Source organism: Uloborus diversus, chromosome 6, assembly GCF_026930045.1.
Source record: "Uloborus diversus isolate 005 chromosome 6, Udiv.v.3.1, whole genome shotgun sequence".
Taxonomy (NCBI): domain Eukaryota; kingdom Metazoa; phylum Arthropoda; class Arachnida; order Araneae; family Uloboridae; genus Uloborus; species Uloborus diversus.
Genome location: NC_072736.1, coordinates 109108204 through 109125557, shown reverse-complemented (window position 1 = coordinate 109125557; position 17354 = coordinate 109108204). Strand labels below are relative to the sequence as shown.

At 34.5% G+C, this 17354-nt stretch overlaps 1 protein-coding gene across 1 annotated transcript in view; it reads left to right on the top strand.

The window, feature by feature from the left end:
- LOC129224643 (ras guanyl-releasing protein 3-like) overlaps positions 1–17354 on the top strand; it is a 90561-nt gene that overhangs the window by 45396 nt on the left and 27811 nt on the right. Inside the window, exons 4-6 of the mRNA XM_054859126.1 lie at positions 11442–11555; positions 12423–12554; positions 13020–13170. Of these exons, the coding sequence (XP_054715101.1) occupies positions 11442–11555; positions 12423–12554; positions 13020–13170 (397 nt within the window). The remainder of the gene's footprint in view (positions 1–11441; positions 11556–12422; positions 12555–13019; positions 13171–17354) is intronic.

Below are 17354 nucleotides of genomic sequence, written 5' to 3'. Positions count from 1 at the left end.
GTTTCGAGTATTCTTGTCAATTACAGTTTGAGAGGATAGTTTGCAGTGGAAATGTTAATCTTGGACTTACTATTTCCTTGGACTTTGGATCATCTATAGGCAAGAAGGACTTTTTTGAGAAAGGACTTCAATCAAATAAGCGGTGATGTATTGAGCTGCAGCTGCTGATGGATGATGTATTATGATGGATATAAATCCATATTTGTTTATTGTTGAATTGTTAAATTTTTTGTAAAAGATTAAGCCTGGCCCTTTTTGGATTTTTTTGGGTTATTTTTGAATCTATTAAAATTGTATAAAAATTTAAAGTTTAATAACATTACTGAATGAGAAGGGGGGATATGATAGACATCGGTAAACGATATTTATCCGCGTTCTCATTCCTAATGTAATGTAATATAAAATTAACTTTATTCAAATTAGAATAACTTCTCAACTCTTTCGGCACGTGTAAAGTTTCAGTTTTAGGTTGGCATCCTTTGATGCCCAATCATATGCAAATGAGGCAAGTATAAATAGTGAACGATTCCAATCGTTCTCTCTCTCTTCTTTTGTGTTCGTCAGCCTCTTGTGAGTTAGGTCCGATAGGTGTTGGGGAGTTGCGAACTCCGCCTCCACTTATGGCCGGGTTTTATTCTTAAGAACTTATTTTTGTTAGTTATATTTATTTTTGTTACTATTGACCAATAAATTTTTGGTAAGATTTTAACAAGTTTCCAATGTTCATTTCTTCACATTAATATTTGATTCTGCACCTTCCACTGTGTGATATTATCTCTGCTTGTATAAGCATGTAACATTGTTGACTGACTTACGAAATTTAACCCTTCGGCTTTTCGTTTAAACATCGTAAGTTATCATGAAGTATTTTTTTCTCTCTTTGGTAACAAGAGCGACGTATCATACATTCAAATTTTCATCAAATTTAGCCATAATTAAAAAAATCTTGCATGTAATCTGAAATATGCATTAATACATGTATAGAATACATTTGGGATCTTAATCACGTTGGTTTCTTCTGGATGTCCGTAATCGACTGATATTCACATATCACAAGAAAAAAAATTTAAAGTTTTTTTTTTTTTTTTTTGCAGAAAGAGTACATGTACAGAAAAAAATTTGTAAGTGAAGAAAAGGATGTAATAGTTTTTTTCTCTATGTTGATAGGCACACACACCACAGAGTTTGTTTTACACATCCTGTAAAGTGTATGGAGTGAACATAGTCTCTGAAGGTTAATAAAAGGTTATAGTTCTTTTTCCCATATTAATTAAAGGCACGCACACATAACACCGTATTTGTAGGAACTAGTTCGTGAGAGAACTTTGTATCTCGTGAAGTGAGAAAACGTATTTCTCACGTATACACACAATACGCACTTTGCTTCGAATATCCGACACGTAAAGCACTTTTCTCTTTATGTTTATGTAAACAGCACTGTTTTCCTTTGTATTGTGAAACACACACAACGTTACGTTGCATACGTGGAAAAATTTTTTTCTTTTGCATTGTGGAAAAATCGCAGTTTCTCCTCCATGTTGACGAACAATTAAATAACACTATATGTTGTAGATTCTGATATCCTTCATCTTGATAAGTGAACTTACAAGAGCATAATATTTTATGGAATGGCACACGCGGAGGATTGTAGCAAACGGCACAGAGTCATAAACGGAAATATTGGAGACTCGAAATTCGCGCATCTTGATATGCTCTGGTTCACGTTCAGAAACCACCAAACAAGATATTGGGTTTGAGCAGTTCAGGCTCATGTAGATGTCATAAAACGCAGAACACACGAGCGCGAAGAACTCACCGAGTTAGTTTCGGTTTCCCTTTCTCCAGTGAAGGGACCCTGGGGGGATGGCAGCGATGAGGAGAACTCGGGATTCCTAGAAGAACGAGGGATCCTTCAGCAGCCGTCTTTGACTTGATATGTCCCAGGATTGCCGCTTTGCTGTTTACTCCCGCATATGAGTTGAGGCTGGTAAAATGGACGTCATGATGCGGGAATTGCGATTCGCTGTCATGATTTTCTTTCCAGTTTCACGAGAAATGCGTTGCTCGTTGTAGAGGCGCTGACTTTGCAGATGCACAGATATCAAATGGAATCTTGCAACGATTTCTTTGAAAGTTGGAGCCATTAAAATTTGTTGGAAAGTCTCTGTAGCGGTTCAATTTTCCTTTTGTGGTGACGTCAAATCATGTACGCAATTTGTGTCTCATAAGTGGCTTTCTATAGCCACCAGCTTATAAACAGCATAATGACTGAAATGCTTGGCGTCGTCGACGGAAAACCAAATAAAATACTTCAGGGACACAGAAAACATTGATACATACAAATACCAATAGCTCCCAAAACACATAAAAGTAATTAAATAAAATTTATAGTTTCTAGAAAATTTTAAATTATAATTCCATATAAATTCATAAAATATCAAAATATTAGACGATAATATTTTTGGTTCTTTTATCATTCTGCATAATATCTAGATTTGGAGAACAGAAATTTTAAACGTAAAGAAACAAATGTAGGAAAAAAAAACTACGTGGTGTCTATACCTCTAAGAGCCTTATCTTTTTTTTTTTTCCTTTTTTTTTTTCATAGCACAGTTATGACTGTTCAAGTTCAGAGGAAAACTACAAAGTGATAGGAGGGAAGGGAAATGTCGGAGTAACATAAAATTAACTAATAAGGGAAAGAAAAAAAAAAATTTCATTTTTTTTCTCCTTTCCTTACATTTTTTTTTGTGCTAAGCCCCACAAAACTTTGTGATACGCAGAATAAATATATTTTTAAAAAAAAGTAAACAAAACTTCAATGAAAGAACGTTACCGAAAATATGAGGCAATTAACAACATACCAAAAGTGATCAGTTTTTGGTTAACAACACAGCCGAATAATTCAGAAACTTAACGGGGGGGGGGGGAGGAAAGAATGAAGGGTGGGGAAAACACAAAGGGAAAAATAAATTGGACGACATCTAGAATGATCGTGATATTTTCCCATTTTCTTTGTGGCTATACCTTTCTTTTTAAGGTTCCCTTATTTGCCTGCATTCCTCTGTCCTTTTTTGTCGTTAATTTTTTCCTACGTTTTACTCCTTTCACAATCCTATTCATTATTTATCTTCAGTTTCCTGTACTTTTTAACTGTCCTATTCCTTTTCTTTTTTATTCTCTCCTTCATGTCAATCTTTTCTTTTTTTTTAAAGATTCTTTCTCTCTTTATTTTTTTTGAAAGTTTATTTATTTATAAACCCTTTCTCTTCCTTCCTTTATCTCAATACTTTTCCTACACTTAACTTCTATAATTTTTCTGATTCTTTCCTTATTCCTACATTTCTCATACTGTATAAACTTTTTTTTTCCTTCAATTCATTACCTCTTTTATCTATTCTTTATTCCTATAGCATTCTTTCATCTTATTCCTAACACTTTCAGATCGTTTCTTATTCCTTTTCTTTTCGTTCCTATTACACTCAGATTTTCTGTATTCCTATACTTTTCCTACACATTATTAACTTTTTTTTTGTTCGAATTCCTTTCGAACCTCTTTTTTTCACCTTATTTGCATACTTTCCTACTCTTTATTCTCTTTTTTTTTTCATTCATTTTCCTTTTTTTTTTTCTATACATTCATTTACCCATAATTTGTTTTATTCTCTTATTAACCTCTTTTATAAAAAAAAATCCCAGAATTTTTTTCTCTCAAATTTTCTTTTATTTTCTTTTTTTTTTTTTTTCGTTCTCATTTGAATTAGATTTTTTTTCTTTCCTTTTTTTTCGAGAGAAAAGATGCGTAATAGGAGCTTTCGTTTCTTAGCTACGCGGGGTCAGTGCTCTCCCGAACAGCTGATCGCAGATAGTACCTATGCGTTTGCTGGAGGGGTTCCGATTCGACTCTCGCTTGGGGGTGGGGGAGGTCAGAAATTTCTGTGCTGTCGGAAAAGGAGCCGCTTTCTGAACTTTCGGATCGTAAAGGAATTTCTTTTGAAGACGTTTGATTCCAAAGTTGAAGTAAAACAGCTAGCGGAACATTTTCATCATTATTTTCTTCGTCTTCAAAAATAGCACGCGATTTTTCAAAATTTGTATTTGCATTAGGCATTGTTTGTTGGTCTTCCGGCATGACCTGTTTTAGATATTCCAATTCTGGTCTTCGGTCTACGTAAGGTATAAGTCTATCGACATGTACTTTTTGGGGCTTTGATCTGACGTTGTTCGGGTCGAGTATGGTGTAATTGACGGCGTTATGTTTTATTTGTATGCGAAAAGGCCCTGAGTAGTTTCGGCGTTTAGGCGTGCTTTGTTTTCGATCAAGGTCTTTTGAATAAAGGTACACCAATTGCCCTGGATAAAATTCGCGTGATTTTGCAAATTTCAGTCTGTAATTTTCCTGCGTCTCAGCGGCGGAAGTAAGATTTTGGGAAACTTTAGAGAATGCTAGTTGGAGGTTTCGGGTCTTATTAGCGACAAAATCTTCGTAAGATGCATAGGAGGGTCTCCTGGGGTATCAAAGACAAAGCTGGGAAAATCTAGATCGTATCCTAACAACAGGAAGCTGGGTTTCTCCTTTGTGACACTGTGATAGCTAGAATTGTATGCAAGCTCATAATAGTTTATATAGTCGTCCCATTGGGAATTTTCCCTGGAAAGAATGCTTAGTGTTTTTTTGAGATTTTTATTCAGGACTTCTGTCATTCCGTTACTGGCAGGGTGTTGCTCGGTTGTGAACAGTTTAGTTACTCCTAATCGGGAGCAGATATTTTTGAAAAGATCACTGGTGAAATTAGGGCCCTTATCGGTGAGAAAAAATTGGGGAAAACCAAACAAACAGGCGAAATCTAAAAATTTCTCCGCTGTTGTTGTTGCAAGTTGGTCGGGTACGGCATATAATTTAACAAATTTAGTGAAGTGGTCTAAGAATGTTACAATATAAATATTGCCTTTCCTTGTCCTTGCAAACGGGCCTAAAAAATCACAAGAGACATATTCCATTACGCGAGAACAAGTTTTACCTCTTTCTAAAGGGACGGGAGGGTAGCGAGCTGGGGATTTAAATGGAAAACACTCTTTACAAGTTTGTACAAAATGTTCGCAGTCTGTATTCATGCCTTTCCAAAAAAATTTATCCTGTAGACGAGCATAAGTCTTTTTATGTGCGAAATGGGGGCCATGGGCGACGGACAAAACGTGCGGCTTATATATTGCTGGAATTACTATTTGGTTGGTTTGGGTTTGATTACCTGACCGTGGAATGTGTCTAATGTGCATTAGTGTCTTGTCTTGAATGAAATATTTATCTACTAGCTCTCCTTTTTCTAGCTTTTCAAAAATGGGGGCAAGGTCTTGATCAGCTCGTTGAGCAATTGAAATTTGCTCTTTAGTAGGGAAATCAACGGAGACACTATTAACATGAAAGTCTCGGGAGAATATATCTGCTACTTGATTGTCTATTCCTTTAATGGGTTCAAAGCGGTAGATAAATTCTGACAGATATAGAAGCCAACGTGTAACGCGGTTACCAGGTGATTCTAATTTAGAGACTTTTGTAACTGATTCATTGTCGCAGCGTATTATAAATGGACGGCCGAAAAGGTAGTACTTGAATGATTTAACTGATTCTTTGACAGCGAAGAATTCTTTTTCAAAAATGGGATACTTCTGTTGAGCAGGCGTAAGTTTACGAGAAAAATATGCTATCGGGTGGATGATGTTACTATTATCTCTCTGACCTAGCATGGCAGATATGCAGTTATCCGACGCATCAGTAGAAAGCATGAAAGTTTTGCTGTAGTCAGGGTGAATCAAAATTGGTGGTTGTGACAATTTTAATTTTAATTTGTCAAAGGCGGATTGTGCTTCTTCAGTCCATTTCAGTTTGGATCCTTTTCGAATTAAATTAGTTAAAGGAGCTGTAAGAGCACTAAAATGTGGAATGAATTTCCGATAATAATTTACTAATCCAATCCATCTGCGTACTTTGCGAACAGTGTTTGGAACAGGAAAATCTTGTATTTTCCGTAGATTTTCATCGGTTGGGGAAATGCTATATTGGTCCAGTTGATGTCCCAAAAATTTGATGGAAGGTAAAATCCACTGACATTTTTGAGGATTAAGGGTCAATCCGAATTCTCGAAGTCGGGAGAACAATTTATCTAATTTGAAAAGCATTTGATCAACAGAATCGGCGCCTAAGCAAAAATCATCAATGTAATTAGCAATATTGAGGTCAGAAATTGGAGATAGTAATTTGTCGGAATAGCTTTGGAAAATTTCTGGTGCGGCATTAATACCTTGCGGTAGAGAGCGATGACGATATGTGCCATAAATTGTGCTAAAAGAAGTCATGTCCCTATCTTCGGGTTTTAAAGGTATTTGCCAAAAACTGTTTGAGAGATCGAGTGATGTGTATAGTTGTGAACCTTTCAAATTTTCCAAAAGTGTGTGAATAAGAGGTAAATTATGTTTTTGGTATCGCAAATTTTTGTTCAGTTCCCTAAAATCTACAACCAATCGCCATTTTTGTTTTGCAGGGTCATTACTCTCATTTTTTTTCTTTATCATTATCAGTGGGAAACTTATATGAGAAGATGAACGTTCAATTACCCCACATTCTTCTAATTCATTCAATTGCCGTTTTAATTCCGATCGAAGAGATTCGGGTACGGAATAAGGGCGTGTGGAAGGTAATTTGCATGGGTCTACGTGTAGATTTGGAGTTTCTATATTTGATCTGCCCATAGTGTAGATTCTGGTACTAAAAATATCTGCATATTTGTACAGCAGTTGGAGAAGTTTGGTTTTTGTTTCGTTATCTAAATGCGATAGATTAAAATCCGATTCCTTAAACTCATCCTTCCTTAGTTGTTTAATTTTTTTCATATCCCGTATTTCAATGTCCGAATTAATGTTTGCCATTTTTGTATTTTTGTTGAGGGATATTTCCTCCGAAGAAAGGTTTGAAATAACAACCGAAACAGTTTTATCCTTTGAAATTTTCGCAACCGCTGAATGTAACTCTAAAAACGGATTACGTAAAATTGGAGTTAACAAAATGTCGTCTCCTACTTTAGCGGGGATATCGACAGATAAATCAATAATTTTGGTTTCATGTGGTTGCAGCGTGTGCTTTTTCCTGAGAGTGGCTGTGGACGAAGGCAAATTATTAAATGAAGTGGAATTAGCATCATAAAGTCTCGTTGAAATAGTATTGGATGCAAGCGTGTCATTGTGAAAATTAAGGTGAAATTTGTGTAATTTTAGAAAATCATAGCCCAAAATAGCCCTGTATTGGGACGGAAAATTTTTTGTAACAAAAAAATTGTGTCGAAAATGCTTATCACCTATTGTTATTGGTACGGAAACACAACACTCAAATTTTAAAGATTCGCCTGAAATGGTTTTTATCAAAATGTCCTTACTAACAGGTTTAATTAAAGGATCATTTTTAATTTTCTTGTACACGAAATCATCAAGGAGGCTGACACTAGCTCCACTATCAGCAAGACAAACAGTGTCGAGGCCTGCAAATTTCATTAGTAATACGGGTAAATAAAAATTTGAAATACTTGGGTCAATTTTCTGGGTATTCAAGACGCATGGAAACGGCTTATATTTCTCGGTTTGGGGATCGCTAACCGTTTCATTTTTTTCTCTTGTTCCTGCGAGCCCCACTTCTAGTTTAAAGGACGATGATTTGTAGAGGGGTGAAATGGAGGAAAAGCGCACTGCTGATCTCTGTTATTCTCGGTCTGGGACTGAAAGTGAGGATGGAAACTTTGGCGCGGGAGATAAGAGTTGTTGTAAGGGGATCTGCTGGAGAACTGATTCTGCGGGGGGAGGACGGGGATGTCATTTCTTGTGCGATTTCGGAAATAACATTCGCTAGTGTAATGATTCGTCCTATTGCAAATTTCGCAATGTCGCGCATAGTTTTGTTCGTATGTGGGTGGAGGTCTGAAGTTTCGGGAATTATTTTGCCCGTGTGTATTTTCTGATCTGTAATTGCCTGAAAAATTTTGCCTATAATTAGGTGGAGTTCTAAAGTTATTTGTTCTGGGTTGATATTGATTTCGATATTCACGAAAGTTTGAAGAGATTTTTAAATCCTGGATATCTTTAGTTAAGGATGAGATCATTTCGTGCGTGGCACGCGCATGTTCGGACAGGATGGTAGCAAAATCGCTGTTAGTCGGCGAGGTTGTTGTCTGAGTTTTTGTGTTATTTACTGCGTGTTCATTTTCAATTCTGTTCAACTGTAGTAATTCCACGAAGTCGACCGCCTCCTGGAATTCCGTGGGATTTTTCATTAAGACTGATTGTTTGAATTCTGGGCGTAAGCCGTAAATGAATTTGGACAATTTTGTGTTATTATAAATTTTCTTAACGTCATCGTTTTCTAACGCGATGTCGCCAAAAAATTTCAATGTGGCGGTTGCTACCCTAGCAGCAAAGTGCTTAGCTGGCTCCTTTTCGTACATTTTACACGATGAAAATAGCTGTTGTCGTGATGTTAAACTGGATTTAATTTCAAAAAAATCTAAGAATTTAGTTTTGAAATTATCATAATTAAGCTCAGAAGATAGATCCGGGCAGTTTATCAAGTGGTTTAATGCGTCACCTCGGATTCGTGATTTTATAACAAACAATTTCTCTTCATCGGAACAATTGGATGCGGTGGTAAGACTATCAACTAATTGTACAAAATATCGGGGTGTGACAGCAGAAGAGTTATCGAATTGTGGGATAAGGGACTGAAAGGTGGCTAGTTTTGAAATAATGGGGAGGGAATTAGCACCAGCGGGAGGATTTTCGGAGTTTGTATTTTGCATGATTACAATTTTTTTTTTCTTTGGCAAAATATTTCAATAAACAAATAATAACGCAATAAATTTTCTCAAAAGAACAAAAATAAAATACATTTTCAATATCGATCCGTCATAATAGAGAAAAATTAAAGCGATAAATAATAATTTCATTTCACAAAAAAATCAGCAAGTATAAATTCAAACAAAAAAAATTTCAAGAGCCTTAAATTGTTTTTAGACATGACTACGTAAAGAAATAGACACCATTTAAAATCCGAGAAAATAATTGAGTCTTATTTAAAAGTGATATAATATTACAAGTATAAAGTGATAAGATGAATCCAACTATAATGAATGCAAACAAAGTAATTTCTCTAGCAAAATAGAAAAAGTCACGGTATCATTTAATGTTGCCTTTGACTAAATTAAAAATCGCGTAATCAATAAACATTCAAATTTGCACATCATTTACTGTTGCCGTTCACTAACATAAATTTCGCGTCGTCAATAACCGTTCGGAATGGTCACGGCATCATTTACTGCTGGGCCGAAACCCCCTAGTGGAGTTCGTACAATGCGTTGTGTTATGATTTGGTGGACTTTTGGACTGTAGGAATAATAGTTGGATTCATTTTTGCACCATGAAAGTTTATTAAATAAAATAGTACATATACAGTTCTAAACTAAGCTTAGATATTTAGTTAGGAGTTAAATATTTATATTCAAAACATTAAAGATTTCAATAATTAAGTACATCATGATTCTGCTCTCCAAAGGAATTAAACTTTAATCTACTGGTTTAAATTAAGTTGTGGGAAGTGGGAGCTAGTATTGTACGTACCAAGATTTCGGTCCTTTCTCCATTAAGTCATCCAAAGGCGCAGCGCGTTTCTATCATGACTCCGGACAAACGTCTCGGAGAAACGCCGAGCTCTCGAAAGATCGTCTCCTCTACCTTCAAAACTATCTCTTCTCCTGTCGAAAAATCTTAACTCCTTGTTTTATACTGGGGGATAAAGTTCCCTGATCGGGGCACATTCTCTGGGGATCATAGTTCAACATCTGGAGATCCAGCTTCCAGGAAAACCCTATGCTTTATGGGGTACGGAGTGTCGCAAAGTGTCAGAATGGAATTTTGTTATTCCCAAGTCTTCTATTTTATGGGCTCGAAAATGTCAGAACTTCAGAAGTTATATCCTACAGCTATGACTCGGAAAGGGGGAAAATGTTTGAAATGTCCGAAAGAAGCTAACCCCCTTTTGACCCACTGCGGGTGTCACAGAAAATTCCAAGTGTCGCTTACTCAAAACAAGCAGAGGGAAACTTTCCCGCCAAAATGTGTTTATTTCTAACTCTCTATTTTATGAGATGCAACTGCTCGGGGGTCTGAACTTATTTCCTGCACGGGAAAAATGTACCGCCGCGCCGCGACAAAAGGTCAACTCTTCTTAACCTAAAAGACGTTTAAAAATGCGAGGGAGGCTATTTGTAGCGGAATGAAGGTTCAGGGGATAGATATCCCTTTCCCGGCATGTGGGGCAGAAGGTCAAAATCGGCCCCACAATTGCACAAGCATGATATTATTCGCTTATTGGGACCAAAAATCCGTTTAATCAGACCAAGGAACATAAAATTAAATTGGAAAGAAATTGAAAATCGCCCGCTTGAAGCAAGTTTCAAGTGGGTCAGTGGTGAATTTATAGTTAGTGCAATAAAAATTAATAATGGTTTCTTATAACTTTCAATTAAACCCTGCAAATTTACAGGGAAAAAAGGGTTAACGAAATGCCCGTTGAATGGCGGCACTGTTCCAGCAAAGATAAATTTCAGTGAAATTTCAAATTTCTACAGTTTAGTAAGCACGTTTAATAAAATGTCAATGTTTTCAATAAAAAAAGTTTAGTTCTAAAATACGTAATTCACATTTCATTGGAATTTTTAATGACCGATTAGTACTTTTTATCACTTATTTTTTCACTCTCACATTTTTTGTTACTTTTAGTTACTGAATTGAATTGTTACTGCCTAGAAGGAGTAACTAAAAACCTAATCGGTCTGAACACGTCGTTCAACGAGTGTAAAAAGATTATTTGATTTATTTTATGTTTTAATGTAAAACTTTCGTTAAAAGTAATTTTTCCTCTTTGTATACTCATCACACATGTGAGGCTCACAATAATAATAGGGGAATTTTAATTTTTTTGTGTATAACATGTTCGGTCAAGTTGCACAGGTCTTGTTCACTTAATCGGACGAGCTGGTTATTAGGACCAAAATGGTCCCATCTCATTATGGTCTTATTTACCGGAATCGAGTGTATCATTGGGGTAACAAATGCAATTAGAACCCCATTGCTGAGTTTTTCATTAATAAATATTCATTTATATAGATTTTACATTTTGTATTGACTATATAGAACTATTTTCTACATTGCCTTCAAATATTTCTTGGTTTGATCTTCTTATAGTTCTTGGTTATTTTAAAGCAATGGAAAAGTAAAAGACATTGTGCTTTAATTTGCAAAAATATTTCCAAATGAACTTCTCTGTGATGGTTTAAAATGTGCTCTGCAAACGGAAAATCTGATCATCAAATTATCTACAAAAGTTTTGCTTAACTTTTCTCTACATTTTGGGACGGGGGACCTATAGATAACTGTAGTACATCATGTTCACATACTCTGCGAGAAATCAGTGAATGTGCAATATATCATTATCGATCTCGAGTGTGTCAAACATTAAGGTGAGTTATATTTCACTTAATTATCTACCCCTTAAAACTTTTTATTTATTTTCAAGTATTTTAAAGCAATTTTTAAAATTATTTTCCGTGTCAACTTGAACAATATTGGGTATATCTAGGAAGATAATCTGTTCTTGTATGGAAACATCTGTTACACATCAATTACAACACTCAGACTCATATAGTAGGTCAAGTATCTCACCTATGTGTTGTCCTTCCTACTTATAGTGGGGATATATATTGGAGAACAATCAAATGTCCATATATTAGTCAATCCTTCCACTTTCAGAACAAAAATCTGGAACGATTTGCTGTGTTTGTTTTTTAAAGAAGCAATTTAAAAGAAAAAAAAATGTAATGAACATGTTTTAATGAAATAGTGCAATATTTATACTCTTGTTTTTAAAGGTTCCATTTTTGTGAAGATTTTTAACTAGTTTAAATTCTGTTCGTATAAAATTCATGACATTTTCAGTTCTCTAAATCATCGTTATCTTCATAGAAAATAATTGCTTTCACATTAGGACACATTCATAAGTTATATGTGTCATTCAATGCATATACGCTAAATTAAACTTTCGTTATTCCACATAAAATTTTAAAAACCGTTTGTCTGAAAATTGTATAAACTTTTGACGATATGTAGATTTGAAAACTGCTACGTACTTGAAAGTATGTAGCCCTTTTTCTTTTCTTTTTTTTGCAAGGAGGAGGAGGGGGGGGGGTCTCACCAAAAACTTATTTAAAAAATCATTTTAAGTAATTTATTTGTTGTACTAGGCTCTACATGCTATGTTTCCATGCATAAAATCTTAAAAATCTCATAGTTATTTCTATTTCTTTTGTGAACTATTCTTTGATTTCCAGGTATTGGATCTGTATGTTCCCCATTCATTTTGATCTTAACCCACCTCTCACTACAACTGTAAAAGATTTTCAGAAACATTTGAATGATCAAGGTTATGGTACTCTAGCTGATCTTCTCGATCTTTCAAAACTGTAAGCATGTTTTTTCGTATGAAGATAGTTATTATTATTTTTTAAATATTGTACTGTACTTTTAAAATATGAACAATATGAATTTATTTACATTTGCTCATTTCATGAATAATAGGTACTGATAAGAAAAATATTATGAAAGTGCTTTATAATAATAATAATGCACAGTACTTCCTGTTTTCACGTGTACTGTGTGTTTTCACGTAATAATTTCTTTAGATTGGTCTGTTCTTGCTACAATTGTATGCACTAAACACGATTCTGAATTTTGAAAAATGTATATTTTACTGCTGTGCTTGCTTTTAAAGCATTGCAACATGTTTCCCTTGCTTTTTGCGACTATTTATATGAAAATGTAAAGATATAGAATTTTAATGTTGTGATATTCTAAAAAAATTCATGTTACAGTATTTACAGATTTTCAACTGTTTATATTAATTTACATTTCTTCTCTCCCGTTTTCAGCCCGTCTTGTGAGTGGGCTCGTAACTTGTCTGTACGTAATCCTCCTGCAAAACATACACGAAAAATTTCACTTGTTTTTGATCATCTGGAAGCATCTGAGCTCGCTGATCACATTACTTTTTTAGAACATAAAGTTATGCGTAGAATTTCAGTAAGTAATTTGTAATTTTTTTGTAGTTGTATTTGAAAATATCATTATCTTAAATTATTTTAAAAGTAATGATAACAGTGATGTCCGGTTAACCCAAGCAAACCAAGCCTGCTTGGACTGACAAGATTAGTGAAGTAAAACATGCAAGGGGGCCCATATGCAAAATTTTAAGGAGGGGCTCAGATATTTTTTCTATGGTTTAGCAGGATATTTTCCACATAGAAACCGATTTCAGAACAGATTAGTTATTAAAATTTGACATATTTAATAACTTATTCATTAATCGCTGGAGAAGAAATGTTTTTACATTTACAGAAAAAAGTACTAAAAGCAAGGAAGTTTTAATTTTAAAGGGGGGGGGGGCTTGAGCCACCTTTGCCCCCCCCTCAAATGGGCACATTTGAAAACATGTTACTTCAGCAGTCTCTTCTCATTGGACAGACAGAAGCTATGGCGAGGTGGGTTGTCATGGAAACAACCCTTCATTCATGTTTCTGTTTGGATTAGGATTGTTAAATTCTCGTGGTTTATTGTTTGCCAGATGGGAAAAATGTGGAGATCTCTGTTAAGTTACTCGTACGTTTTACTCATTTTGAGGAACAGAAAATTTATACCATTTTTATATTTTGTGTCCTTAATAAGCATAAAAGTAACAAATGATTATTTTTTTAAAATTCCTCTTTCCGAGTGCCCAAGCACTGCTTGGTTTGCTCGGCAGACCACACATGGTTGTTATATCGTAAAAGTGTTTTTGTGTTATCAAACTGTTTGGCTAAGTTTCAGTTTTAAAATTTTATTTATGACTTTTGAGTGTTGTCTTGAAAAAATAGAATGATGTTATTTTCCTAAAAATGTGATTAATATGTGCTACGGAGAATTTAGTTGTAGAATATTGTATTAGCAGCTATGAATGAGTCATAATATATTTTATAAATCCAGTCTAATTTGTAAGTTTTTTACAAGGCATTAAAATACTCCTTGTCATTTTTTGGAAGGGGAAATTCATTTTGGAGAAATGAAATATTCAGTGAAACAGTAAAGAGCATAATAATGATCAATTTCATTAAAAAACAAACTTTCTAAGGATGAGATGGGAGATAGCAGGGAAAGAAAAAATGTATATTATTTTTATGTTGTAACTTTTAAAATGTTTGACATTGGTTTTGAATCGAAATAAATTGAAAAATGTTCAAATGTAATATTTTTTAAATTTTAATTGCTTCCCTCCCCCCTTCTTTCCACTATGTTCTTCTTCTTCATAAGCTCTTCAGCCCAGGGGAGGATATAGACTACCATTTTGGGGGGGTTATACCAGGGTTCGTACGGGTCATGGAAATCTTGGAAAGTCATGGAAAAAAAATAAGCAAATTTCAGACCTGGAAAAGTCATGGAAAATTGAAAATTTCATTGAAAGTCATGGAAATTTATTTCAAGTCATGGAAAAATGTCCTGAACAAAGAGAAAGTAACAGTAACTAAAGGAGCATTAGAAATCTTGAGTGATTTAACTGTATAGCACACATAAAAGCTATTAAAAGTGGAAAATTGAACGATCCCAAAATCAAATCTGAATTTTGAAATCTCATTGCATCCACTTCTATTGCAGCCGCTTGTCTTTTTTTGCGATGTGATTTTACTGCTTGGACATCATTTATTTTAAATTTACTGTTATTTTCAACACTTTTTATGTTTCATATTCTGTAGTAGCGAAATTTCACGTTCTTAGTTTTGCCACGCCCACTCAAAAAGAAAAAAAGCAATTCAATTGCATCCGAGTTCGATTCCATCACTCTTAAGAACTTTATTATTAAACTGATCAGAGTTTATCTTCATTTATTGAAGATTTTAGAAAATAAAGGTCTTTAGTCAGGCGATAGAATACAGAAAAAGAGGAATTCTAATACTCTAAAACAGTAGTGCCCAACATATGGCCCACAAAACTAATCCATGTGACCCACTGCTACGTTCAATGTCAGGAATCAAGCATGTTCTGGAATTTCTGTTTCTATTAATTTATATGCATTTGAAAATGTGCAAATAAGTAAACAAAACAAGTATACTTTTGAATCAGAAGATTGATTCATTACTAAAGGGTTTTTTCAAAAAAGATCTGATTTAGAAAAGCATAAAAAACTAAACTATGTGGCTTTACTTTAAAGAATCAAAATACTGTCAGGTAACGTGGATGATTAAATGCACTGTTGACACTAAAAGGCAACTTTTGAAGCAAATTTATTGAAACTTAGTGATGACTCATTCAACCTTTGTCCCATTCAATATCTTTCTGCCTGTTTATAAATAAAATATGTGACATTTAAGCATCATCAAATTTGTTTCACTGCATTTTTACTTTACTTAAATTTATATGATGAAGAAGAATAAGAATAGTTTTTTTTAGGTGTACACTTATATTTTTCCCATTACGAGTAAGTGCTTCAATGAGGTTGTGGCATTCATAGACATTTCGCTAATGCTCATTTCCAAAAATTATCGAGTTTGAGATTAAATAGTGCTATTCTTTTCGAGTAAAGAGGTCATGAAAATTTTCACTGAAGTCATGAAAAAGTCTTGGAAAAGTCATGGAATTTTTTTATCCAAATAGAGTATGAACCCTGTTATACTAAAGAGTGAGCCCCTCCTGCCCATGAATAAACTTGGTTTTTGGTTTGAAAAATTTCTGAAACTGCTAAGGTGTCAATAAAAAACACCACATTGGTCAGGAATCTGGCACTTAATAGGACAAAAACTCACTAATTAATTTTATCTTATACATATAAAATCTGAGTATCTATCTATCTATGTCCAAGCTTCTTCTCCCGAACGACAGTGAACTGACCATCGAACCAGGTATCGATAAATTCGTCATCTTCCCGTCTTCATGTTTGGCTATTTAACATAATCCTCCGATAATAATTAGCGGAGATATCAATTAAAAATTATTAATTATGACTCTTAGATTTCAAAATAAAATCCATATTTTTCGAAGGCTTTCCTCCATTCAAATTATTATTCAGTGCTGCAACTCAACTTTCCGGATGAACGCTTTTATTAAAATTTACAGCGTGAAGAAAATCATTGAGATGAAAGATCTGTTGCCATTTCTTTTTCTCGAATATGAACAGGTAAAATTCTTGTTTTTGTTTTGAGGCTTTTCCTGTAATCAGGGGATTTAAATTGTTTACTTTTTTGGGGGGTTTTCCGCAATCTGCCGCAAAACTACACTGACTTTTTTTTTTTTGGTTCAAGCCTGAGTGTTGAACTCGCGTCACTTGACATAACTTTTATTTTCGAGGTGGACCGTGCAAAGCCGGGCGACGCAGCTAGTAAACAATTAAAAGAAGTAGTATTTCAACTATTTACTTTTCAAAATAATCAAAGAATTGAAAAAAGTACCGAAATCGTTTTCATTTTATTCATAAAGTGTTTCAATACAGTGTGAATGGATAATATTGTCGACGTTTTAGGGGGGTTCATGGGTCCCATGACCCTCTCCTTGTATCCGCCACTGCTTCAGCCCTTGATGGGCCTTGGTTTGCTCCAATATTTTATCTCACACAAGCCATCATCTGGACTTGTCTATGCAGTTACAAATTTCACAATGTTAATATTTTATTTAAAACTAGTGGTACCTGCACGGCTTTGCCCATAATAGAAAATGTAAAAGGTTTTTTGATTCGCCTGTATATTTACAAATAATGTATGGTGAATTTTCTCGCCAATTGGCTTGTACCCATGTTACGGTTCCACGTTATGATAATTTCGTATCTCGCCAATTGGCTTGTGCCCATGTTACAGTTCCACATTATGATAATTTCGTAATTTACTCGTCCATCTTATGACAGTTTTGTTCTTAAAATTGGAATAGAAAAAAACCACATTGAATTTTCGAAAATGGCTTCGAGGTGCACACCCCCATGCTACAAACTAATAATGCGCGAAATTTCATGAAAATCGGCCGAACGGCGCTATGCGCGTCACAGAGATCCAGACATCCAGACAGAGAGATTTTCAGCTTTATTATTAGTAAAGATGTGGGAAAATAATAAACTAAATTTTTGAGGCATCTTTTTGGTTTTAAATGCATGAAATATGCTTGTAGGGGAGAAGCATTAAAAATGTTTATTTATATTGTTACATCAAGTTTTGATTACATTGCTATTTGTATTAAAGAATAAATGTATCATT